Source organism: Mustela nivalis (genome assembly GCF_964662115.1).
Source record: "Mustela nivalis genome assembly, chromosome: 1".
Taxonomy (NCBI): domain Eukaryota; kingdom Metazoa; phylum Chordata; class Mammalia; order Carnivora; family Mustelidae; genus Mustela; species Mustela nivalis.
Genome location: NC_139020.1, coordinates 83,963,019 through 83,990,806, shown reverse-complemented (window position 1 = coordinate 83,990,806; position 27,788 = coordinate 83,963,019). Strand labels below are relative to the sequence as shown.

Genomic DNA, 27,788 nt, shown 5'->3' with positions numbered 1-27,788 from the left:
GAACAAGTTTCCCTCATGTTTTAGGAAGACATTATATTTAGGCAGTGTGATAACCTAAGAATCATAGGCTTTGATGTTAAGCTGACCTAAACTTGAATCTTATCTTGTACTCACTAGAAGAGTCATTTGGGGCAAGTCACTTAACTGCTCTATTTTCAGGTTCATCGTATCAGACCCGAGTTAATGAATGAGCAAAGCATACTTGCATGGCACATAGCAGAGGTTAAATAAATTGTAGGTACTGTTGTGTTGTTGTTGTTGTTGTTATTATTTTAAAGATTTATTTACTTATTTGAGAGAGAGGACATGACAAGTCAGGGGAGGAACAGAGGGAGAGGGAGAATCTCAAGCAGACTCCCTGTTGAGTGTGGAGCCTAATGTGGGGCCTAACCCCACGACCCTCGAGACCATGACTTGAGCCAAAATCAGGAGTCAGTCACATAACCAGCAGACCCACCCAGGTGCCCAGTATTATTACATTTATGGCAATATGGAAGGTATATTAGCAAGGTAGAATATTAAATATATGGGCTAGTTCAGGGACTGAAATGGCATCTAGGTGAGGAGATGAGAGCCCCCAAATAAATGATGACTGTAGAAACAGAAATGGCTGAACATAAGATATTGGCATCTAGTGGGCAGAGGCCAAGGATCCTACAATGTATAAAACAGTCATCAAAAATGAAGACTTATTGGGCTCAAAGTTCAGTAGTGCTCAGGGTGGAGAAACCTTATATAAATGGATAGAGATCAAAGAACAGGTTGAATGACCTTTCCTCATTTTTTTAAAAATATAAGCTATTTAAAACATATTTAAACCATAATAAATACCCACATAATTATTACTAAAATTTAAGAAATATTCATAACACGGTTCATCGATATCAAGGAGAATTCTCGGTGAAGCCATGAGTCTGAATAATTCTTGAGAAACACTGTAGCCCTGTATGACAAAGAATCAGCTGTATCTGTTGGAAGAGTACTTAAATATCTTCAGGTAAAGGTCCTTTGCTCCCCCTTCATGGAACTTTAAAATGGAAAGTTTCTGAAAGGAATAATTTGTTAAGAGTAAGAATTTTCTCTGGCTCATTAAGCAATATTAACAAATATCATTAAGATAGCATAGTATCTGGAAAAGAAAGAAAAATTGCAGTATGCTATAAAGAAAACTTTCAGTAAGTGAAGTGTGACATTTCATGGGGACTTTGCTTAAATGGAATCAGACAGAGAACCTAATCTAGTTTTACAAGACCCTCATAGTTCCATCAAAATATGACGTTGGGGAAGGATTCAGTCTTAGCATGGGCAGGACCCCAAGTCTGTATATTTCCACTACACATGTGAATCCTCCCCTAAAGTGCCACAAACATAAATGATTAAAATTAACTGACTCCTTCAGGCTTTTAGTGAACATTAATGCTTGTGAGATAAGTAGAGAAATACAGACAAGGCAGGTCAGACAGGCTTATGCCCCAGCAAAGGGACTGCTCCTGTAATCAGGCCAATTCAGATTCATACCACAACAAATTTATAAGAACTCCAGCAAATTCACAAGAGTCTCTCTTGGGCAGGTATGAAATCTACACATGCCAAGGATCCATTGTATAACTATTACATCATTGTACTTACAATGTCTCCCTTCTTTGATCCATGCCTGCCTAGCCACTCAAATCTTGTTTTATTTACCTATGTATAAAGGAGATATGCATTTTTAAAGATTTGTTTATTTATTTATTTTAGAGAGAGCACAGGGAGGAGAAGAAGAGGGAGAGAGAAGCTTAAGCAGACTCCATGCTGAGCTCAGAGACCCATGCAGGGCTCAAACCCACGACCCTGAGATCAGGACAGCTGTTGAAACCAAGAATTGGACGCACAAGCTACTGTGCCACCGAGGCGCCCCTAGGACATGCATTTTTAATTCAAAAGAATCCAGCTGCCTTATGCAGAATTTTATATGGATTGTGATGTCAGTGGTTTAACATGCTCATGTAAAGCTCTAAAGTTGTGTTTGTTCAATACACACTACGTTTTTTATGATTATGCTCAGTTAGCCAACACATAATACATCATTAGTTTTTGATGTAGTTTTCAACAATTCATTAGTATATTACATTTTTTGAAGATTTTATTCATTTATTTTATAGAGAGAGTACAAGAAAGAGCAAGGGGAGGACCAGAAGGAGAGGAAAAGGGAGGAGGAAAGAATCTCAAGCAGATTCTGGGCTGAGCAGAATCCTTCACAGGGCTTAATCCCAGGACCATGAGATCATGACCTGAGATGAAACCAAGAGTTGGATGCTTAACTGACTGTGCAGCCCAGGTGCCCCAACAATACATATGTTCATTAAGCATGTAAAACATGGCTAGTCTAAATAGAGATACACTGCAAATGTAAAAAAATGTGGAATTTAGGGACGCCTGGGTGGCTCAGTTGGTTAAACGACTGCCTTCGGCTCAGGTCATGATCCCAGCGTCCTGGGGTCGAGTCCCACATCGGGCTCCTTGCTCAACAGGGAGCCTGCTTCTCCCTCTGCCTCTGCCTGCCATTCTGTCTGCCTGTGCTCGATCTCTCTCCCTCTCTCTCTAACAAATAAATAAAATCTTAAAAAAAAAAAAAAAAGTGGAATTTCAAGGACTCACTTTAAAAAAAAACAAACAGAAAATATCTCATTAATTTTATTAAATTGATTACACATTAAAATTATACTCTTTTGGATATCTTGGGTTGAATAAAATATATTATTAAAATCAATCTTCCTTTTTCTTTTTCCTTTTTAAGTGCAGCTCCTAGAAAACATAAAATTAAATATGTGACGTGCATTATATTTCTGTTGGATGGTGCTAACCTACAGCTTACCCTTACACATCTAGCCATTTTTAGGAATAGATACATTCTAATTCAGACATACAGCTAATGTAATAGGCATGGTATGGAACCAGACATTCAGACACCAGTTTTCCAGAGAAATAGCTTTAGACTGTATACTCAATAAAAGGCACTGTGTTAGATTACACTGTGCTAGCACGCCTGGGTGGCTCAGTTGGTTAAGCGCTTGCCATTGGCTCAGGTCATGATCTCAGGATACTGGGATCCAGCCCTGCATCAGGCTCTCTGCTTAGCAGAGAACCTGCTTCCCCTTCTCCCTCTGCTGCAGACACCCCAATGATACATATGTTATTGAGCATGTAAAACATGGCTAGTCTAAATAGACTAGCCCCTGCTTGTGCACTCCTTCCCATCAAATAAAAAAATACAATCTTAAAGAAAATAAAAAGGATGGACATTGGGGAGGGTATGTGCTATGGTGAGTGCTGTGAAGTGTGTAAACCTGGCGATTCACAGACCTGTACCCCTGGGGCTAATGATACATTATATGTTTATTAAAAAAATTTTAAAAATTATTAAAAAAAATAAAATAAAAAGGATTACACTGTGCTAGAGTAGGAGTTGTCCTATTCATGATAGAGATTTTGCCAAGGAAGGAGTAGCTGTAGTCCTACTTCCTTGAGACTGGAACTGATGCAATCAATTATGAAAGGTATTATTTTGAATATGTACATACATGTGATCCCTGGGCACAGAAGGAATAAGTCTAAGCATTCTTTTTTTTTTTTTTTTTAGATTTTATTTATTTATCAGAGAGAGAGAGGGAGAGAGAGCGAGCACAGGCAGACAGAATGGCAGGCAGAGGCAGAGGGAGAAGCAGGCTCCCTGCTGAGCAAGGAGCCCGATGTGGGACTTGATCCCAGGACGCTGGGATCATGACCTGAGCCGAAGGCAGCTGCTTAACCAACTGAGCCACTCAGGTGTCCCAAGTCTAAGCATTCTTAAGGCAAGAGTTATACTTGGTTAGACAATTTTTTCGTAGGTAAATAATTACATGTAGGAAAAGAAAGCTACAATATCTGTTTCCTCAAAATTCATTATGTCCAAATTCCATGCTGAAAGGTATTTAAAAATGATTGGGAAATAATGTGTCAGAAAAGCATCTCAGTCAAGGATAGAAGTATTCTAATACATCTATTATCTATTGCTGCATAAAAGTATTGCTATAAATTTAGTGGCTTAAAACAAGACACATTTATTATCTTTGTTTTGTGAGGTTAATATTAGAATACAGCTTAACTGGGTCCTCTGCAAGATGCAATCAAGGTATTTTCACCCAAGATTTGACTGAGGGATCTACTTCTAGACTTATGTAGTTGTTGGCAGCATCTAGTTCCTTTCAGAATGTCAGACTAAGATCTTCAGTTTCTTGCTAGCTGCTGGCTAAAAGCTGCCCTCCATTTCTAACTCTGTGATTTTCTCCTTAGGGAAGCTCACAACACAGCAGCTTGCAAGAAAATTCTTCAGTAAGATGCTATAACCTTAGTAAGTAATCACACCCATGTGACCAAGTACATCCCATCACCGTTACTGTGTTCTACCTGTTGGAAGCCAAGTCACAGATACCACCCATACTCAAGGGAATGGGATTATGCAGGGCAGAATACCAGGAGGTAGAGATCATAGGGCCTCCTTACCGTCTGCCCTATGCAATAGGGAACTGGCTTAGAGATAAAAACTAGGAAGAGGTTATCACAGTGGTGCCCAAAGGATGTCAAGACCATTTCAGTTAATATGTTTCAAATGATCTGGAAGAGAGGAGAAATAATTTCATTTATTTCCAATGAAAATAATTTTCCAGAAGTGCATGTCACTGAGAACAAGTAAAGAAAGAGTGGTAAATGGAATCACAAGCAGCAACAGTAGCAGCATCACTGGCAGGCAGTCTGTGGACTTATATCTGAGAACCAAGGCACAGAAGCAATAATTGGAACAGTCTTGGTAGAGTCTCAGAGCAAGACAAGGTGGCTCCCTTCATGAGTGTCAGGTAATGCTGCCCAGAGAAGTTAGCAACAGTGGAGGAAAACATGCTGGGCAGACCCACAGCAGAGAAAAGTAGGTGCATGGTGAAGTTTCTCAGAAATTCAAAAAAACTTTCCAATGAAAGGCCAGACAAGATAGACTCTGTGACTGCTTTAAAAGAGACAGAAATAGGAGCACCTGGGTGGCTCAGTTGATTAAGCATCAGACTCATGATTTCAGCTCAGGTCATGATCTTGGGATTGTGAGATCAAGCCCCATACTGGACTCCATGTAGGGCCTGAAGCCTGCTTACAATTCTCTCTCTGCCCTCCCCTCACTGCTCATGCACATTCTCTCTCAGAAAAAAAATTAAAAATTGATAAAAGAGACAGAAAGATAAAAAGATTTGTATTTGACTCAATAAGACAGGGGTATTTGATATGTACAAAGTTGACTAGGCCATAGTCTGTGGCTCTCAAAGCTCAGAAAAGATAACCAATTGGTTAGTTTCTTGCTGATTGATTACAGACTCACTTCTTTTTTTTAGATTTTATTTATTTACTTGAGGGACAGAGAGACAGAACAAGTGGAGAAGGGGCAGAGGGAGAAGCAGGCTCCCTCCTGAGCAGAGAGCCCGATGTAGGGCTCAATCCCAGGACTCTGGGATCATGATCTGACCTGAAGGCAGACACTTAACCGATGGAGCCACGCAGGTGCCCTTAGACTCACTTTTCTTTTTTAATTAACATATATAATGTGTTATTTGCCCCAGGGGTACAGGTCTGTGAATCCTCAGGTTTACACATTTCATAGCACTCACTATATCACATACCCTCCCCATTGTATAACCCAGGCACCCTAGACTCACTTTAATACTGCAATTCTCATAAACTAAACTCTACTGTGTTTTGGTATCTACCCTCATTTGTTTTCAACAAATATTTGTTGAGCAGTTTTTGTGATAGAAAATGCTCTAGGGACTTGGAATACAATGTGAAAAAACAAACAGGTAAGGTCTCTACCGTCGGAGAGTTTATAATAGTGGGAAAGGTGGACATTGGATGAATAATTACATAAATAACCATATAGTTATTTTTAGTGACTGTTATAAAGAACACGAATAGAGCATTTTGAGAAAAGTATAACAGGGGAATCCAATCTCGCCTGTAGGATCAGGATTAAAAGAAAAGTGACATTCAAGCTGAGATCTGACGAAGCGTTTCCCCACCAAGAGGTGGTGAAAAAACAAGGAAGCAGAGGAAACATTAAGAAGGTCCTGAGATGGAAAGGAGTTTGAGGGGTATGGAAGGAGGAAGGAGGTCTCTATAGCTGGGGGCATGGTGAACAAGGGCTCAAAATGACTGACAATTACATAGGCCCTGGAAAATCGTGTTAAGGATTTTAAAATTTTATCTTAAGGGCAATGAGAAGCCACTTAAAGATTTTAAGCAGAGAAATGACTACTATGGTAACCCCTCTACCCAATTCTTATATAAAATCCTAACCCTCAAAGGTGATGGTTATTAGGAGGTGGGGACTTTGGGAGATGATTAGGTCATGAGCCCTCCTGAATAGGATTAGTACCTGTAGAAAAGAGATTCCAGAGAGATCCTTACCCCTTCAACCCTGTGAGGGCACAGTGAGAAGGTGCAGACTATGAACTAGGAAGAAGACCTTTACCAGAAGGCCTTGATCTTGGACTTTGAGGCCTCCAGAGCTGTGAGCAATAATTTCTGTTGTTTATAAGCTAACCAGTCTGAGGCATTTTGTTACAGAGCAAGGGCAGGCCAAGACAAGTAACATACTGTGATTTCTCATCAAACTGTCACTCTCATAGCTGTTGAGGATTGGATTGGAGAAGAGGCGAGTGTGAATAAGGAATAGCCAGTGAAGATTTTCACAATCATCCAGAGAGACACTTGTTGGCTTGGACTAGGGCAATGACCATGAAGATGGAGAGAGGTGGACAAATTCAACAATTATTTTGAAAGTAGAAAGGTCACTGATTGAATGTGAAGTACCGTCTACGGCCATACCACCCTGAATGCGCCCGATCTCGTCTGAATGTGAAGTACCCTTCACAAAGAGGTGGGATTTCCAAGCACGACAACCAGGTTTCTAGCATGAGCAACTGGATAGGTAGAGTTACCATTTACTGATAAAAGGAACAACTAAATGGGAATAAATTTGTGGAGAAGTTCAAGAGGCTTCAGTTAAAAGATGCAAGATGCTCCTTTCTTTTGCCTGTGGTGGTGGTGGTAATATTTTTTGTTTGTTTGTTTGTTTGTTTTCTTTAAATTCAAGTTTGTTAACATATCATGTATTATTGACTTCAGGGTAGAATTTAGTGGTTCATCAGTTGCATAAAACACCCAGTGCTCATTATATCAAATGCTCTCCTTAATGCCCATCAGCCCATTACGCCAATTTTGGGTACTGATTAGGTAACAACTGAAATACATGGTTTTTGCTTTTCAATACAAAATATGACTTAACATTTAGGAGGTAGAGTACATCTGCTACAGAAATAGACCATGATGTTACAGAGAAATCCTTGGACTTTTTCTACCATTTATTTCTGAATGGAAATACAAATGACACTCTTTAGTTTGGCAATGTTCTCCATAATCAACTCTGGCAAGTTAGTACTAAGCAAATGAAGTATCCCTAGTTACCCTTACTGAAGCAATAGCTACCCAAAAGGTAAAACCTTTCAAACTAGGACGAAAGAATTCTTTCAGAGTTCATAGAACACAAATTAAAATCATGAGTGACCAAACATTGCTCCTTTAAATATAATGGAAGACTATTTCTGAGCTCTTGTCCAATTATCTGAGGATAGCAAGTATCTATTTCTCTAAAATAAAATAAATTAAGCTTATTCTGCCAACATTATTATTATGTTTCACTGTGATACCTATGGTGGGTGACCATATTTTGAATCTATCTTCTGTATTAACATTTTATAAAACTGATTCATTCAAGTATGTTTTGCTTTTCCGTGAGAGGGTTGGCCTCTCGAGCCAAACAAACATTGTGAGGGTACTAGAAGTTGCACTATGTCAAGGTGCCTCTGTGGCTGTCTGTTAAGTGTCTGCCTTCAGCTCAGGTCCTGATCCCAGCATCCTGGGATCTAGCATCTGGGCTACCTGCTCACTGGGAAGTCTGCTTCTCTCACTTCCTCTGCCCCTCCCCCTGCTTGTGCTCTCTCTCTCTTGCTTTCTCTTGGATAAATAAATATAAATAAATAAAATCATAAAAAAAAAGAAAAGAAATTTAAAATACTTAAAAAGAAATGGCACTAGGTGTTATCCAACTTTGAGCCATGGTAGATATTCATGTTTGCTGGATAAAGAAAGGAATGTTTATAGTATGGATTGTAAAACATAGTTAAGAATAACAATGGCTGTAAAAATGCAGAAATATGACAAGTGAATTCAGTATAGATAAGTGTTAAGAGAAATGCACTGAAAGAAAATCATTCAAATCACACTAACAAAATATTGGGTTCTGGGCTACCAAAATACAACAACAACAACAAAAAAAACTAGAACAAATACAACTTTTTTTCACAGAAAATATCTATTCTATGTTCGCTCTAGGATTGTAGCTTAATGCAAGGAACTGTAAAGGGAGACTATATCCAATATAACTTAGAAATGTTGTTTTCAGATATCAAAAACAAGCAGATATTGACCATGAAAAGATAAGGAATTTCTTTTTTTTTTTTTTTTTAATAAATTTTACTTATTTATTAGAGAGAGAGGAGGTGAGAGAGAGCATGAGCGAGGAGAAGGTCAGAGGGGGAAGCAGACTCCCCATGGAGCTGGGAGCCCGATGCGGGACTCGATCCGGGGACTCCGGGATCATGACCTGAGCTGAAAGCAGTCGTCCAACAGACTGAGCCACCCAGGCGTCCCGAATTTCTTTTTTTTTTTAAAGATTTTATTTATTTATTTATTTATTTGACAGATAGAGTTCATAAGTAGGCAGAGAAGCAGGCAGAGAGAGGAAGAAGCAGGCTCCCCGCTGAGCAGAGAGCCCACTGCTAGTCTTGATCCCAGGCCCCTGGTATCATGACCTGACCTGAAGGCAGAGGCTTTAACCCACTGAGCCACCCAGGTGCCCCAAGATAAGGAATTTCTTTTCTTTTTTTTTTTTTAAGATTTTATTTATTTATTTGACAGAGAGATAAAGAGCACAAGTAGGCAGAGCAGCAGGCAGAGGGAGAGGGAGAAGCAGGCTTTCTACGGAGCAGGGAGCCCAATGTGGAATTCAATCCCATGACCCTGGGATCATGGCCTGAGCCGAAGGCAGCCACTTAACCGACTGAGCCACCCAGGTGCCCCGATAAGGAATTTCTTATGTGAAAAAAATATATATAAAAAAATCAATGAATGAGGGGCACCTGGGTGGCTCAGTGGGTTAAGCCGCTGTCTTCGGCTCAGGTCATGATCTCAGGATCCTGGGATCGAGTCCTGAGTTGGGCTCTCTGCTCGGCAGGGAGCCTGCTTCCCTCTCTCTCTCTCTCTCTGCCTGCCTCTCTGCCTACTTGTGATCTCTGTGTGTCAAATAAATGAATAAAATCTTTAAAAAAAAATCAATGAATGAAAAAATAAACATTTACAATTAGACTTACACAAATAGAAACGAATTTATCTTTAATACACCTATCATTTTGAAACTCCTATCAAAGATAACAATTTAACAGTCATTCATAACATTGAGGGTTGGGGAATATTCCATAAACCGTAACTTCAAACCATAAACCAACTTTCATAACCATTATTTCATTTTAATGAAATTGCTTTAAATCTCTGATGCCTGTCCCACTTATTATCATTTTTTCCCATAGTTTGGTTTCTTTATCATAGTTAAATTGTAACCTGAATGGTACCTAGCAATGATCCACAATAGGGCATTCTAATTTTTATTTTTATTTTTTTTTAAAGATTTTATTTATTTATTTGACAGAGAGAAATCACAAGTAGATGGAGAGGCAGGCAGAGAGAGAGAGAGGGAAGCAGGCTCTCCGCTGAGCAGAGAGCCCGATGCGGGACTCGATCCCAGGACCCTGAGATCATGACCTGAGCCGAAGGCAGCGGCTTAGCCCACTGAGCCACCCAGGCGCCCCCATTCTAATTTTTATTGTGCAACAATTTGTAAACCATAGATCATGTCCACTTTAAATGTAAGCAACACCAGTGATGACTCTCAGGAAACGAGTGCTGTGTGGCTCTTTCCTACAGTGCTAAGATTTATAGCCCAACATGTTTTTGTTTTGTTTTTAAGTCTTTGAAAGACTAAGATTGAGTTGCAAAAGGATTAATGCACCACCTGCTCGTCAACCTTAGTTTCAGAAACTGTTGTCTTATTTAGAGGGAAACTTAGTTTGGGGAGATCTGGGAGGAAGATTTATTTTTTACTTGATAACTCCCTACTGTTTAATTTTCTTTATGTATTTTTACCATGTGCATTATTTATTACATTACAATAACCACAAACCACATAAAGAAAACATAAAACACAGCAACAAATTAAAAAAGTACATAAGTAGGGGTTTTTTGTATCTGCCTTGGAGATAGTGCTTTCCCCAAAGGTCCATAGAATTTGCCTATATTCCTTTTTTTTTTTTTTTTTAAGATCTTATTTATTTATTTAAGAGAGAGTGCCCACAAGAGAGCAAGCTTTAGCAGGGAGAAGGGCGGAGGGAGAGGGAGACAAGTAGACTCCCCATTGAACCAGTAGCCCAGACAAGGGGCACTGTTCCATCCCAGGATTGATCCTGGGATCACGACCTGAGCTGAATGCAAACACTTAACCAACTGAGCCACCCAGGAGCCCCCTAATATTCTTACTATAAAATTCTCTATTGTGTTCTGTAAAAACAAAGCCGAATGTCTACATAGTCAATAAGAACAAGTTAATTTTCTATATTCCCAGGGTCATGGTATCAAGAATAAATGGGACTCTTCAACATTCAAATCTCATTTTAATTAGATATTTTGATCACACCCCAAGAAACTTTTTGTTAAAGCTGCTAATGAGAAATAAACTGGGCTAAGTCAAATTGAGTTTAATTGTCTCATTTCTTAGCCTCCAAGGTCCAATGAATGTCCCATGAACAGTGAAAATGCTTTTTTTTTTTTTTTTCTAGAAAAAGAGCAGAGAGCTGGACAAGTATTAGAGGGATTCAGCCACTAGGTGAGAAAGAATTGGCTGTGTTTAGGCTCTGAGGTTAAGGTGCTAGGAAACAAAGCAGGCACAACTCACCTGGAGTCCAGCGTCCAAATTTGACCCAGAAATGAAACCCAGATAAATTGACTAATGTTATCTGTACTCATGTGTGGCTCAATTGTACCGGTAAATTAACTTATTTTGAATAGTGGGCAAAGAGATCTAGTTCACCTTCATTCCTTTCTTGGTGAGGAAGACCCGCTCAGGGATCCAAAGACTGGCTCTGAAATTGTTCTGGAGAAGTCCATATCAGAGTCTCTTATCTCTACATTCATCAAAATCCAGTAAAAGCATTTTCTTTGCCCTTCAGTTCTATGTTGGTTCAGAGAAATGGAGCCAGTTATGGGGAACTTAAAAACAGCTTGCTGACAAAGCCATTGGTTTTCCTTTAAGACTTTTCAACATGCATTTAACTTGATGTTTTGTGTAACAAAATTCAGGGGTTGGAAAACTTCCCAGGATCATCTACACTAGAATACATAACCTCTGCACATAGTCCAGATATCTCTCCAATTCCCCTTAATATTTCATATTTGTGGTTTTCAGTTAGGATGGGATGGGCTTGACCTGTGTACTCTTAGTTTGGAAAATATCCCACGGTGATTTGAATATAGTAGGTCTGCACCTGCCCACCCCTGGTGTACACTTGATACACACACACACACACACACACACACACACACACACACACACCTGGGTCTATATCATTATGTCAGATTTTACTCTATTCCATTATAGTGCCTTCTCACAGTCATCCACCAACTGAATGGATTTTATCAAGCTTATTTTTCTTGGGTTATATTAGGAAAACAAGGGTGCCTGTGTGGCTCAGTTGGTTAAGCATCTGCCTGCAACTCAGGTCATGATCTTGGAGTCCAGGGATCGAGCCGCACAGTGAGCTCTCCACTCAGCTGTGAGTCTACATCTCCCTCTCTGATTTCTCTGGTTCTCAGTTTCTCTCAAATAAATAAATAAAAATCTTAAAAACAAAACTATTAGGTTAGGAAAACAGTAGTCATATTCTTAAAATTGCATATGGTCTCCTACCCTGAGAACCACTGTTCTAAGTTTTCTATTCAGTTCTTCTGCTAACAGCATCATTGTCCTAAAGATATTCCTCACACCTTTATGATGGCAAAATTCCAATTCATAATGATGTAATATGACATTACAGAAGATTGCTCAAATACATTTTGAGTGAGTTTATACATAAGTATAATGTCTCCATAATATATTATGGAATTTGCCACCATTTATTGATTGATATTGCCACGACTTTTATGATTCTGGCTTTCAAAAAATTGACTCACTTTTCACAAAATTGCATTTGGCATAGGAAGGCACCACTTGTCTTTGGATGGCAATGACAGGGCCTAAGATTAAAATTATAATAAAACAAAATGTTCATATTTTATTTAAAATAAGCATCTTTACTAAAATTACTCCACACTTATTATTTAAAAATATTTTAAGGCCACTTTTAAAAGTAAAGAGATTTAGGACCTTTATTAATAAACCCAGAGGCAGCTGCCCCAGGAGGTCTGTGCTGGGTCCAGAGTGCAGAAGCCTTGTAGCCAGGCTCTTGAGGAGGCCCACTTGAACTCTGCTACTTTAATTTTGAATTCTTTCTTGAAGTTTCTTACTTCCTTTATGAATTCTAATTTATTTTGGTCTTTCATTTCTTATATTATTTTCTTCATGCATTTTAACCTCATTTTGAACTAATATAGTGCTTTGGACCTGCTTTCTCAAACATGTCTTTCGGGTATGCCTTTATTGTCTGTATGGATGTCATTATACACCTTATTCTTTTTTCTTATAACTTCAAATGCCATCAGACCTTGATTTCTTTCTACTGCTCATTTTTATGTGAATTTAAGTTTCTTGAACTTGAAGAAGGAAGGCTGGTACAGATAGTATTTATAACTGCAGTTGTTAAAAATAGGGCAGTTTGCTTTTCGAGGTTTCCTGAGTAGTTCCCTCTCCCATATTGGTCTGGACCTTCTCTTTCCTTCTTTGCTGTTCCCATCCTGCTGAATTTTCATTGTGTGCCCAGCCATTTTTCTTCACCGTGAGACCCTAGCCTCCAGATGAAACAAATGCGTCAGTGTTGAGAGTTTGTGGCTTTAAACCACCCTAGTCCCTATAGGCCTTCCCTTGAGATCCTCAGTGTTATAGCCACCCACTAGCTGTGTGACCTTGGACAAACTGCTGTATCTTCCTGTGCCTCTGCTTCCCTATTTGAAAAATGGAAAAAGTAATAGCCTAAGGAGTTTTCATTCAAGGTGGTTAGAATACCATTTGACTAGCAGTGATAACTTTTTGAATGTTTAATAAATAAAATACCCATCTGCACCTTCTTTATGAACTCACCTTTAAGTTGTAGAAGCTCTCAGGTCAATTGATGGCAACTATCCAAAATCCTTCGTGCCTCAGGAAGTCTGTTCATGTGATAACCATAGTTAAGGCTTTGATTTACTCAGTCAACATACCTCACATTATTTTGGTTTTAATAAAAAAAAAAATCAAAAGAAAGAAAAGCTGCTTAGTGTCTTCTTACTGAGAACAAAGATGTCCTTGTCTCCAGAGGTTAGTCATTTCTCATTATATCTACTTCACTTTTGTTGCTCCCTAGACTCTCTAGGAACTAAGAGGTCATTTTATGTGTATATAATCAAATAGGACTTCTCAATACCTGGTACTATTAACAAATGTGTGGCAATCTTTTTAGAAAGGCCCTAAGACTTTCCTTAAAAACCTAGGGCATTGGTACACTTGGGTGGCTCAGTGGGTTAAGCCTCTGCCTTTGGCTCGGGTCATGATCTCAGGATCCTGGAATAAAGCCCCACATCAGGCTCTCTGCTCAGTTGGGAGCCTGCTTTCCCCCCTTTCTCTGCCTACTTGTGATCTCTCTCTCTCTGTCAAATGAATAAATAAAATCTTTAAAAAGAAAAAAAAACAAAAACAAAAACCTAGGGCATTAATGAAAGCATTTTGAAATTTTCATTTTTTTACAGTTAATGATTTACTGCTGCAGATTTCTATTATTTATCATCAGTATCCTACCTCTTTAACTTTTGGATCTTATTTTTCCTTTTTTAGCAACTTTACTTTAAAACATGTAAATACAAAACAACAAAAACAACAATTAACCAACCAGGTTTTTGAAATTCAGGTTGCCGAAAAGTATTTTTTTTCCCATCAGCCTAGTATTTATCAAGGAAAATATGACCAACGAAAAAAGTATATATGGTTAGGGACTCATGACAACTAAATGTAATGTGTGATCTTGGTATGAATCCTGAACCAGAAAAAATTTTTTTCTTTTTCTATAAAAAGCTATTGGGAAAATTAATGAAATTTAAATAATGTGTACAAATATCAATTTTGAATTAATTTTCCTGATTTAGATAAATACACTGTGATTCTATAAGAGAATGAACCTAGAACATTTCGGGTAAAGAGTCATCATCATGCATGTAACTTATTTTAAGAGTTCAGAGAAAGAGCAAGATGTCAAAGCAAATGTGGTAAAATGTTAACATTTGGGGAATCTGGGTGAAGGGTATATGAAAATTCTGTGTATTGGTGTCTCACAACTTCAGCAAAAATCTGAAATGGTTTCAACATTTAAAAAATGTTTTAAAAGTTTGGGAGGTTAAGAGCAGAAAAATAGCAAGGTCAATGTCCTGAGGGTTTATTTGAGCACTTACAACATCCTTTTTACACATGTTAATGTTACACATAGAACACAAAACCCTTATTTTGTTTTTTTGTTTGTTTGTTTTTTTTTTTTAAAGATTTTATTCATTTATTTGACAGAGAGAAATCACAAGTAGATGGAGAGGCAGGCAGAGAGAGAGAGAGGGAAGCAGGCTCCCTGCTGAGCAGAGAGCCCGATGCGGGACTCGATCCCAGGACCCTGAGATCATGACCTGAGCCGAAGGCAGCAGCCTAAACCACTGAGCCACCCAGGCGCCCCAAAACCCTTATTTTGAAAGAAAACATGGGAACTTAGACTGCCTCAAATAATTTGCTCAGGAGACCTCTACAAAATCTTTCTCTCTCCCTAAAGGTACTCACTTTATGTTTGATGTTTGTTTCAATAAACTCCCATTCCATATTAGCAGAATCAATGATATCCCAGTGATCTAATAACTCAGGTTAATGCCATTAGAAATACCAGCAATATCAGATCAACAGAGGTGAAAGTGAGTTATTATGCTAGCATGGGGAGCAACAATGCAGGGTAACCATGGTGCCTATAACATGTTGGTGGGATTTAGATTGATATAACCTAGTGTAATCTTTTGAGGAACAGTCGGGTTGTATGTGTCACATTTTAAATGTCCATACCCTTTGACTCAGCAATTCTACTTTTAGAAATTTATTCTAGGGAAATAGTGGGGCAAGTGAACAAAGATGTATGCTGAAAGATGTTCACTATCACAGCAAAGAACAGAAGACATACGTGTCCATCAGTAGGTAGTTAAATTATGGTTTATCCATACAAGAGAGTATTCTTCAGTATATCCTTAATATATTAAATGAGAAAGCAAAACTAGTATATATAATATGATCCTATAATATTTACATTACTTATTTACATTTGAAATAGGAATATTTTATAGCCTTTTTTTTTTTTTTTAAGATTGAAGGAATACATGCTAAAAAGAGTTGTGGGTAGGGAGGTATTTAGGAGAATATACACTGCATTATCCAGCGCAGACTATATAATTTGCAAGGCCCAGTAGAAAATGAAAATGTGGAACCCCTTGTAAAAAATCACAACTTTCAAGATAGTGACAACTGAGCATTAAACCAAATGTGGGGCCCTTCTCAGTGCAGGGCCCTGTGAGACTATAAGCTGCATGTCCTGGAAGCTGACCCTGGCTATACACTCTGCTTTATACTTAGGTATATGTTACATTGGACCATACATTACAGGGTACGATATCACTAAGACACACACTACACTAGTGGTAACATATGAACAGGTGGTTAGAGATATATGTGTTATCTCTGCCCCACCCTACTCCTGTTATTTTGGGTATTATAGTAAGAGCAGTACTTTGTGATAAGGACAGTCCAAAGCGTGTTTAAATTATTCCTAAAAGAAGCTAGCACATTAAGGGTGCTGAGATTAACAATTTGCTGATGTACGTTTGGAACTCTTTGCATGCCACAAGAGTGCCTCCAAGAGGACTAGCAGAGATTCAATGAGACAAAGATGTGCAGCACTCAAAAAGATTTCTGTGGCAAATTTTAATTACTTTTAATGAGGTTCTATGATAATGACTATCAGGACAGACAAATGATGGGTAATTTTTCCATCTTTTCGTATGACAAGTAGAAATAAAAGAAAAAAACAAGAACAAAAACTATAAAGGAATTTCCTATTTCTAGAAATTAAATAGGTCTCCTAGGCCACCCATACATGAATGTTTTTCTACTGTTCTAAATAGTTCTGTGATATCCTTGAATTAACCAAAGAATATTACTCGTTATTTGTTGACTTGATCTGTCTACAAGTTAAATGCTTCCATTTATAAATAGAACTAAAAACCTGGGAGGTCTAATTTGGGATCAGTATGGTAGCTTATGTTCTGCCATGTAGAACATCAGGGTTTGATTAGGCAGATCTTAGGGTTGAAGCCAAAAGGCAAGAAAAAAAGACATTTTAATACCTAGTGGGCTCTAAATAAGGTGGGTTAACACCTACTGGGCTCTGATTTTCATTAGTTATAAAGACAAAAACTTTTAACAGGGCCTAATGATGTTGGTTTAAGTATTAAATGAAAGGACAAATGTTTCCAGGATTCAACCAAATGGGAAGGGTGAGAAAAACATTAAAAGATTTGTTGTTAAATACTTTTCTGCAGTCCATCATAAGGTAATCAGTGGTCAAAGTCTAAAATACTCAAGGAGCTACAGACCTTTGACTTCACAGGCATCGGGAGAATCTGCTGAAGCTATTTGAGTTTTCCAAGAGACTTCAGGGTTTTGTATAAGATAGTGACAGAACTGTAAATAGAAAGCTGATGAATTCTATGAGGTATTGTGAATTTCAGGACTAACTTCTGGACTTAAAATAAGTCTTCTATCTTGTATAGTTTCGTAGTTCATCTTCCTGAATTATAGGTGTATACGTGGTACCATATGCCACATATAATCTCTACTCAGTAATAAATAAAAATAACTAATAAATACATCGGAGTCCTCCTCATATGTGATAATCCAAGGTATTTGCCTCTTTTATGGCATCAGTTCTGTCTACTCAAGTTATTAAAATCATTCACATTCATGAGGATTTTCATCAGTCTGACTAGCACTACTATTCTCTCAAAATTCAAAACAGGGGTGGTGGGGTTATGGACATTGGGGAGGTATGTGCTATAGTGAGTGCTGTGAAGTGTTTAAACCTGGCGTTTCACAGACTTGTACCCCTGAGGCTAATAATACATTATATGTTTATTAAAAAATTTAAAAAAAATTAAAAACAGGACCCAAAACCTAGATGTAATATATTATAGTTGGTAGAAATCTATCATTTTCACAAATGCAAAAAATAGCCCTATTTAATGCCCTTGCCCTTTGTATTCTCCATGGATGCCTATCTGGTTAAACCTTAAGTATCACAATGACTTTTCAAGTAATATTATATATATATACTTGTTTAATATGAAGAACTTTGTAACGATATTCTCTGAAGACTGAATGGGCTATGATTCAAGAAATATTGAGCTCCCAGTTAATGAATATGTTGTACATGATGAAACCACTGAAGTCAGAATTCAAGCACAAATGAGGTGGTTGGTGTAGATAACATGTATGCTCTCTTCTAACTCATCATGAACATGAAACACTTCTTACCTTTCTTGATCAAAACAGAGGATGGTAGCAGAGAATGGGGAGAAGGCAAATGAGAGAAACACCATATTCTATTTATTCGATACAAGTTGCCACTCTTTGAACATGGAACCCAGGAGAAAAGAATAAAAAATCAAAAACAATCTTTTCAGCGCCTGGGCGGCTCAGTCAGTTAAGCATCTGCCTTCGGCTCAGGTCATGATCTCAGGGTCCTGGGATGGAGCCCCACGTCAGGCTTCCTGCTCAGCTGGAAGCCTGCTTCTCCCTCTCTCTGTGATTCTCCTCTGGCTTGTGCTCTCTTTCTGTCTCAAGTAAATAAATAAAATCTTAAGAAGGAAAAGAAAGAAAGAAACTACATGTAGATTAGTGCCATTAGGTTTTTCTTTTTTGTTTCTTTTTTTCTTTTTTTAAAGGAATCCATGCTGAACAGGGAGACTAAACCATGGAGATACTGGGATTTGCTTGTTTGTTGGTATCAGAGATGGTTCCTGGAGATCATTGCAGATGTGGCAGGGGACTCCATTCCGGACTAACTGTGAGGGCATGGCCCTAAGGTGGAAGCTAGTAGAGGGAAACCAGAATGCCTGGCAAATGGGCTGCAATTGAGCAGAGGAAGAACAGTTAAGAGACAAGTTTTGTCTCTTTGGGAAGTGACTCAAGAAGGGAGACATGGGCCTGAGCCTTCAAGGAATGAGGAAAGGCAGCAGCAGAGGATATGAGATTTAACTAACAGCAAGGAACTTGGACTAGACTTCGTAGGATCAGTGGAGTCAGTCTTTTAAGAAAAATGTCATCAAGAAAATGGCATTTGAGAAAATTCAAGAGAAAAGCTTGAGAACAGAAAGGAACCCAGGAAAATATTGCATAAATCTATTTAAAAAGTGAAATGAAATTGGCTAAATTCTGTCCTTGAAACATTATTTAGCACATTTTTTTAGTTAAGTCTATAACCAATTTGGGTTTTCAGTCTTCCAGCTGGTTCTAAAGCACCTTAAAGTTTGAGAACCACTGCCTTAGACATTTCAGAACTAGACCTCTTTGGAGCCTGTTTAGGGGAAAAAAAAAAATGTTTTCTGTCCAGTCACAGTACTATTCTCATTTCTGATTACCAATGTGTGGTAGTTTTTTCCTGCCCCAAACGATTCTGTGACACCAGCTGGGTGTCCTACAGATCCCACAGGTTAAGGGTTCAGCCGGACAAGACTCAGCACTGCCCCTGCCCCCGCAACTTCAGACATCATCACAAGTTCAGGCTGTCACCTGTACATCTGACCAGCCAGCTATAAATCAGAGATCTATATACCAACCCCACTGGAGTGGGGGTTGATTAATTGCTAGAGCAGCTCACAGAACGGAGGAAAACAGTTTTAAGTATTGGACTACCAGTTTATTATAAAAGGATATAACTTAAGAACAGTCAAATGGAAGAGATGCACAGGGCAAAGTATGGGGAAAGGGGCACAGAGCTTCCATATCTGTCTGGAGCACCTCCACGAGTCCACCAACCCGAAAGCTCTCCCAATCCAACCTTTTTGGGTTTTTATGGAGGCTTCATTAAGTATGCTTGATTGATTAAATCATTGGCCAGTCCCTCTCTCCTCCCCAGAGGTCAGGGGCAGGGGTTGGACTGAAATTTTGAACCCTCTAATCACACAGTTGGTTCCCCTGGCAACCAGCCCCCAGGGTCCTTAGGGACTTTCCAAAAGTCATTTCATTAACATACACTCAGATGTGGTTAAAAGGGGCTTGTTATGAATAACAAAAGACACCCATTTCATTGTGGAGCTGTTTCAGAAGCTGAGACGGAAAGATACCCCTGTAATTGTTACCATTTAGGAAATTACAAAGGTTTTAGGAGTTATGTGCCAGGAACCATGAAGGAAGACCAAATATATATTTCTTAATATAAACCACAATATCATAGAGGCCCAGGGGAGATCTGTGTTATAGGCCAGAGAGGCAGCATGGTGGTTTTGTCTGTTCAGGCTGCTGTAACAAAGTACCACAGACCGGCGCTTATAAAAAACAAAAATTTACTTTTTTTAAAAAGATTTTATTTTCAAGTAATCTCTTCACCACTCAGTGTGGTACTGGAACTCACAACATCAAGATCAGGAGCCATGTGCTCTTCAAACTGAGCCAGCCAAGTGCCCCCAGAAATTTATTTCTCACAGTTCTGCAGGTTGGAAAGTCCAAGATCAAGGCAGTAGCCAATTTGATGAGAACACATTCCCTCATAGACCCCCATCTTCTCACTACCCTCACCTGGCAGAAGGATCTCTGAAGGGCCCCCTTGCTAAGGGTACTAATCCCATTAATGAGGGTTTTACCCTCCTGACCTAATTACTTCCCAAAGGCCCCACCTCCAAACACCATCACATTGAGGATGAGGTTTCAACACATGGATTTTAGGACACAAGCCTGCAGCCCATAGTAATGGTCAACTAGAAACAGTGGGAGTTTAGCAGCTAGTCAGACCTGAAATCAAACTGGGGCTCTAACACTTATTAGTTGCATAGGGTCTTGAGCAAGTTGCTCAGCCTATCTGAACTTTGGGTTCCTTATTTAAAAAGTGGAAGTAATAATGCCTACCTTAAAAAGTTAACCGTGAACTGTGATGTTTATGTGCCTATATGGTAATCAGGAGTGCTGGCTCTGGTGTCCACCCCAGTTCAAATGCCAGGTTTTCTGCTTATTCAGTGACCTTGGACAAGTCACCAATCCTCTCTGTTCTTCAGTTTTCTCACCTGTAGAGTGAGTAATAACATACTTGCCTTATAGTGTTGTTTGGAGGGTTTAATGACTTAATGTATATTAGTTGCTTAGAAGACTGACTGCTACAAAATTGCACAACAAGGTTTATAATAGTAGGAATACAAATAAAAACATGATAATATCTCATGTACATAAAACACCTAGAATATGGTAGGTACTCAATATAATTACTGTCATTACAAAATCCTTTCTCATAAAGCATAGGGTTATAAGAAGTTCCAGTATATAGGCACCCCCTGATACTTTTATATGGTCTTTACATTCTAATGTCTTCCATCCCCCCTGAATAAGCTCTGTGTATTACAATAATAGCAATTTCCTGGTTTGGATAGTGTACTGTAGTACACTTGTATAAAATGCTACCATTGGAGGTGCCTTAGTGAGGGTTATATAGGGCCTCTTTGTACATTTTAACTCCTATGAATCTGAAATTATTTAGAAATAAAAAGGAAAAAAAAATATATATAGGGGGAGCTTACCTGAAGTGAGAAGTATTGGGGAAAGAGGTTGAACCCATACCTTATCCACCCCCAGGTCTTTATTTACCAGCCCCTAGAATCCTAAACTTCCTCTTTACCAGCATAAATTACTGGAAACGATGGGAGTCTGAATGGTAAAAGGCCAGGCCAGGCACCAGGTAAGGTATGAACTTGCAGAATGTCTGATGCATGGAATTCTAATGTAAGGAACATTGTAATCCTTATAACTTCAGTACCAAGACAGTTCCTGGTGCATAGAGGTAAAGATAAGAGATGTGCTCTTCCTTATCAAAATTGCAAATCCAGGGACACATGGGTGGCTCAGTGGGTTAAAGCATCTGCCTTCGGCTCAGGTCATGATCCCAGGGTCCTGGGATCGAGCCACAAATTGGGCTCTCTGCTCAGCGGGGAACCTACTTCCTCCTCTCTCTGCCTGCCTCTCTACCTACTTGTGATCTCTGTCTGTCAAATAAATAAAATCTTTAAAAAAAAAATTGCAAATCCAAATATTTTCCTCATAGAAATACTGTCGCATAATGTGATTAGGCTCTGTGATGTTCATGGAAGTCCTTTATGGATTAAATAAGCCTTTGTAGGCTAACCTGAACACCTAACCACTAATCATGACCGTGTTTCTATGAATATATTTCAAAGAACTAATCTCCAAGTAAACTTCTGAAATACTAGCAATTTGTAAGTCATTATATGTAGTTGCTGCTATTAACACAAAAATGTTAGAGGAGTGATAGTGATCATTCTAGGCTCACTAATTTCAAGTTTCCAAATAGTGTTCTGCCTAACACTAATGTCTTTAAGTTCCCACTACCACTCACCTGTAAGTTCCTAAAACTGTTAAGACCAAGAAAACTTTTTTTTTTTTTTAAACAAACATTTACTAATACTGGGAAGTTCTGAGGAACTCTCTGTTTTGAGAGAAACTGCTCTAAGTCACACAATCAATCTTCTTGACCATTTGGCTTTTAGATGGCTCCTTCTGTAGTATTTATTTCTAAAAATTAAAAGAATTATTTTAGGCCAAATAAAAAGCAAGTTAGAAAATCTACTAGGCTTTCTGCCAGGTAGCAATACAAATAGATATCAATCAGTCATCAATGATTTGTACCCAAGAATTATAAGTTTTCTCCCATTTAATTAGTCAAAACTAAACTTAAAGAAAAAAAAAAAAAAAAAAAAAAAAAAGAAGAACCCAAAAACTAAGTTAAAGAAAAACTGTGTGGCTCATCTCTCTCAATCATATTAATACCCACAGGTTGCTTTTTAATTCATCATCTTTTACCATCCAGTCAGAGTAAAGAAGTAGTTTTTTTCCAGAGTTCTCAAGTTGTAAGTCAGAAAAATCCTGGCAATAAAGAGGATAAATGAAGCCCCCATTCCTGACCAGCTATGTTTTCCTAAGAAAATAAGGTATATTACCAAAGGTCCAATGTTTTTTCTCTCAAAAAACGAACCAATCCAACTATAAAAAACACAAATCACATTTTTAAAAAAGATTTTATTTATTTATTTGTCAGAGAGACAGAGAGGATACAGAGGGAAAAAGCATAAGCAGGAGGAGCTGCAGGAAGAGAGAGAAGCAGGCTCCCTGCTGAGCAAGGAGCCCACTGCAGGACTCCTAGGACCCTGGGATCATGACCTGAGCCAAACGCAGATGCTTAACCAACTGAGCCACCCAGGCGTCCCACAAATTAAATTTCAGTTAAGATTTAGCAACAGATCGGGACGCCTGGGTGGCTCAGTTGGTTAAGCAGCTGCCTTCGGCTCAGGTCATGGTCTCAGTGTCCTGGGATGGAGTCCCACATCGGGCTCCTTGCTCAGCAGGGAGCCCGCTTCTCCCTCTGCCTCTGCCTGCCATTCTGTCTGCCTGTGTTCGCTTTTTCCCTCTCTCTCTGATAAATAAATAAAAATCTTAAAAAAAAAAAAAAAAGATTTAGCAACAGATAAAATTGCTTCCTGTTTCAGCATATACTACCCAGTTCTGCTCAAGAAATCATACATAATTCTCCAAACAGAAACTGAAACTATAAGATCCATATTATAGATTAAAGAAGCACTCCACAGTCTTTAATTTAATGTATGTATCATGAGAATACTCCAAATTGCTTGAGTGAATTATCAATTATAATTCTTTTTGAAATTAGATTTGATCAACTAAAACCTGTGTAAACCTTCAAAATCCTTTCACAAATCTCTGCTGCAAAGAAAATTTCTTTATTCCAAAAGTGACCAAGAGGAGAATTTCATGACACATTCATTGAAAGCAAGGATCTCCATAATAATTTTAGACTTCTTATACTAAAGTAAATAAGTCAGGATATGATGTTACCTAACCTTGAATATCCTATTTGAAAACAGGTGTTATATATAGGTTTTATAGTTTGATTATAACTATATTTCATATACACAAAAAAGTCTGTTGAAATGGTATTGATGGCTGCATTTACTTCCTTAGTTCAGCAAGTTCAATTTCTGAAATCTCCTAACTACAGTTAGAGCTACCATATCTTGCCAATTAGGTTGCCAATATGCATTTAGATCTATTACCAACTCCTAGAAGAACTTCTTTACCCTTCTGATAAACTAGGTATGTTCTATCTGGGAAGAACCGAAAGTACAGAACAGACAGTTATAATTTCAAATGAAAAATTTAGGCCAGCAAACATAAGCATTATAATTAAGGATAATTGTTCCACTCTGCAAAGTGTGTCACAACTATTTTTAAACATATAGGGGGGTCTGCCCTGAAGCCTATGTCTGATCTACTTCCTGAACTTTGTCCCTGGACTAAGCATGACACAAAATTAAGAATTCTTAGAAGGGACCCAGTGTAAATTAAAAGCACTAACAACTTGGGATGCCTGGGTGGCTCAGTCGGTTAAGCGGCTGCCTTCTGCTCGGGTCATGAACCCAGTATCCTGGGATGGAGTCCTACATCAGGCTCCTTGCTTCGCAGGAAGCCTGCTTCTCCCTCTGCCTCTGCCTGCCACTCTGCCTGCCTGTGCCTGGGTGCTCTCTCTGACAATAAATAAAATAAAATCTTAACAAATATATATACTTAAAAGCACTAACAACTTAATCCACATTCTTAATCAAAAAGTGATGGCTTGTTTTTTAACTTACAGAACATACATTCAAAAAAGCTGATATTCAGGACCTGTGTTTGACAAATAGTCACTGAGGGCATACCATATGCGAAGTACTACTAGGTGCCAAACACATACATGATAGGGAACAAAACAAGTATGTTCCTTGACTTCAGAGAAGTTGCTGTTTAGAGAGGAAGGAAGACCTTAGAAAGACCTTAAATAATAATAATAAAAGAAAATAAATCATTTTGTGGCATTTCTTGTTTGTACTGCGGCCCTCTCAGTGGGTAACTGTGATCACGCCCTTCTCTTTAGGGGTATTCTGCAGAGAAACTCAAGTTTTTGTTTAATTACCAATCAGTTGTAGCTAGGAGAAATAGACATAGGATGATAGACAGTTTGATAAACTTCATGAAAGCTATCACGGTATTTATACCAAGAAGTACAAAATATTCGTTTATATATGCATGTCGACAGGATAACTTATATTCATAGGGTGGGAGTTCAACCAGTAATTTGTTTTATAGAATTCGGTTCATAACAAAAATCCATAATGGTGGCGCGCGCGCGCGCGCGCGCACACACACACACACACACACACTCCATCTTTTCAACTGAACTTATCCTAAACTTTTTTTGAAAACCTCAGTGCTCCAGTGTGCAATGTTACTTCAATTAAATTATTATTTTGAGAATAGGATCTATAATGAACTTCATTTATATTTTAAGATCTGCAATGAATTTACATTCAGGTTAACCTTCAGTGTGAATTATTTCCAGGTACAGCTTCTGTTCCGCTAGGCGGTTGAAAGTATACTTTTGAAGGTATTCAGATCAGTAAGGAAGTGGGAGGAAAGGGGCGGGCGAGGAGTAAAAGTTCCCGAAAGATAACACCATACCTCGCCAAATTTAAACGCACCCAATATTCCTACACGGCCCCCTTTCCTTACGACCGGAGTTTTTTGCTGCCTACTTCGTTTCCTGCATATTTGAAGTGATATTAATTGGTAAATATATTTTTAAACCATTCCTTCCCCCCTTTTTCTGAAATATTTGAACACGTTCCTTCGTAGCTTGTGTCATTTCTGCGTCTAGTAATAATATTCTGATACAATTGTATATCCTTGGGAATTCTCTTTCTTCCTCAACAGTTACAATACCACATTATTATGTCAGGTGCCACAGTCACCGCCTTACAGAAGTTAGTACTTTCTGGCCAAGTAACTTCTTTTAACTTTCTAAAACGAAATACCCAGGAGGCGGTATCCTTACCGGATCGTCCGCGTTTCCCAAGGTCCTACCTGTTGCGGGGACGTGGTCTGAAAGGATGAATCAGATTTGCCTACTGCGTCCTTTCCCTTTTCCACCCACTGTCCCTCTCGCTTTCCGCCGCGACTCCCGAACGCACGTCACCCCAGCCGGTCCAAACTCTATGGCCCTGCCCTCAAACGGCGGGGACCCCCAGCCTGGGAATGGACCTTGGGGAGTGGGGGAAGGGCGTGCCCCGACCGGACTGACCCAACGTGCATCTCCTACTTCCAGTAAAGTCAACGGAGCGCGCAAGCAATGCCCTGAAAGAGAAGGCGCGCCGGGGAAAAAAAAAAAAAAAAAACAACTTTAACTCCGCTTCAAACCTGGAACACAGAGATCTGGGGCTGCCGGACAACAAGAGCAAACCAACTTGCTCCCGGGTTCTCTCCTTCTCCATCCCCGCCTCTCCTCAAGTGGTCCAATTCTCTTTCGCTTCCTCCCCGTAGCTCCGGAGGCACGTGGTCGCTCCCCGCCCTGCCGCCGCCGCGCCCCTCCCAGCCTTCCAGTCCTCCGGCCCTTCCTCCCAACGCTGCTCTCTTCCCCTTTCCGTTTTCTCTTCCGCCCCCGCTCTCCATCGTCCTTTTTGATTGGTGGAGCGCACCGGAGCCTGGTTGGCCAATCGGCGAACTGGGCTTGCGGTGATGGGCGTGGCCGCGGCTCCGGGGCCCTCAGATCGAGGCTGCCTCCCCCTTCTCAGCCGGCAGCACATTCCGCCGCCGTTGCCGCCGCCCGGCCCCGCAGTTGTCTTCGCCGGAGCTGCGGTCGCGGTGGGGTTAGGGCGGGGGGGGGTGGGCGGGGAGAGGAGGAGAAGGCCGCGGCGGAGGCAGGTGAGAGGAGGAAGGAAGCGGCGGCCCGGCGGGCATTGCAGCTCAGGCGGCGGCCCGGTTCCTGGGAGTGTCGGTGCGGCGTGGTGGTTGGGGCGGATCCCGCGGGGCCCGGGCGGGGGAAGGAGTCACCGGCCCGGCCATGGCGGACAACGAGAAACTGGACAACCAACGGCTCAAGAATTTCAAGAACAAAGGCCGCGACTTGGAGGTAAACTCGGGGGCGCCGGAGGGGTGGGGGCTGTGGGCCTCGGGCCGATCTCCGCCGGGACTCCCGAGTGTGGGGAGTAGGGGCGGGTGCCGCCGCCGGGCCGCGGGGGAATGGCGCTGGGGGCCGGCCAGTCCGTGACGCCTCTGCGAACGCGCCGGGAAGTTTGTGTCGGGCCTGGTCCACCTCCGCCCGGGAGCGAGGTGCTGGGGTACGGCCGACGCGGCCTAGGCCTGCCCGGGGAAGCCGGCCCGGCGCGGGTATGAGGGGCTGGGCCGCGCGGCGGGGAGGCCGGGCGCGGCGAGTGCGGAGGAGGCGTGCGTGTGCCGCGCTGCCCCGGCCGGGCTGCGGCCCCAGCCCCGGCAGCGGCGGCGATTCCGGCTCTCTCCCGGGCCGCGACGTCTGGCGCCGCGAGGAGGGCGGTGGGAGGTGGGGGGGACGAGTGTGTGGCGACCGAGTGGGGCTCGGAACTTCCCCTGCGGGGTCCGAGTCGTCTCCACTTAAAGGCATTTTTTCTGGTCTTCCCGACTCCCGCTTTACCCCTGCCTCCCCCCAATATCCAAACTACAGGAGTCAACTTCTCCGTTGAAAAAAACACCCCCGGCGTGAGAGGCCATCCTGATGATGCTAACAGTGCCTTCCAGCGGCCTGTGTTTTACTCTGGATATAGCTGATTGAAGATGTGGCTCACGGTGTGCCCTCTTCCAGGCAAAGAATACCCCTTATTTCAGCTTGCTCACAAATCTCTTTATCCCCTCCTGAGAGACCACCAGCTGCATTCTTACATATAAAGTCCACAGGGTTATACAAAGCTGTCATCCTCTAGTCTACAGTATCCTTTCCCTCCACCTGCTGGTGGTGGTAGTGGGGGATGGGGTGGGCTATGGAATGGCACCATCACGTTTTATTATTTTAAAAAGGTGAAAAAAAAACCCTTCACAGTTTCTTCGATACAGCTTTTCCCGAGGTTGTTAGGCTACATGAGGTGTGTGGGTAAAACATAGACAAATCACAGAATTTTGATAGAAGACTTCTTCCCTTTAGTTTTAAGAGTCTAGGTAAATCTTTTTTTTTTTTTTTTTTTTAATGCTTGCATCTTGTATCTGAATCAGGAGTTTAGCTTATAAAAGA

At 40.3% G+C, this 27,788-nt stretch overlaps 2 protein-coding genes and 1 long non-coding RNA gene across 5 annotated transcripts in view; 1 reads left to right on the top strand and 2 right to left on the bottom strand.

Moving 5' to 3' along the window:
• Positions 1 to 26,284, bottom strand: part of LOC309842929 (uncharacterized protein) — a 98,458-nt gene extending 72,174 nt beyond the window's left edge. Inside the window, exon 1 of the mRNA XM_082687921.1 lies at positions 25,949 to 26,284. Coding sequence (XP_082544047.1) covers positions 25,949 to 26,200 — 252 coding nt within the window. The 5' untranslated portion in view covers positions 26,201 to 26,284. The remainder of the gene's footprint in view (positions 1 to 25,948) is intronic.
• On the bottom strand, positions 2,661 to 25,714 carry LOC309842943. Its single transcript, XR_014299866.1, has 4 exons — positions 25,587 to 25,714; positions 20,549 to 20,703; positions 13,460 to 13,527; positions 2,661 to 2,787 (listed from the first exon to the last, which is right to left on the bottom strand). It is a non-coding gene; the product is annotated as an uncharacterized lncRNA (long non-coding RNA).
• The window catches only part of KPNA4 (karyopherin subunit alpha 4), a 57,426-nt gene continuing 55,876 nt past the window's right edge, over positions 26,239 to 27,788 (top strand). Inside the window, exons 1-2 of one of the 3 annotated variants that reach the window (XM_082687662.1) lie at positions 26,279 to 26,660; positions 27,228 to 27,349. In XM_082687662.1, coding sequence (XP_082543788.1) covers positions 27,338 to 27,349 — 12 coding nt within the window. In that variant the 5' untranslated portion in view covers positions 26,279 to 26,660; positions 27,228 to 27,337. Of the gene's footprint in view, positions 26,661 to 27,227; positions 27,366 to 27,788 lie in introns of all 3 variants that reach the window. The other 2 variants (XM_082687663.1, XM_082687661.1) reach the window with 2 other exon arrangements.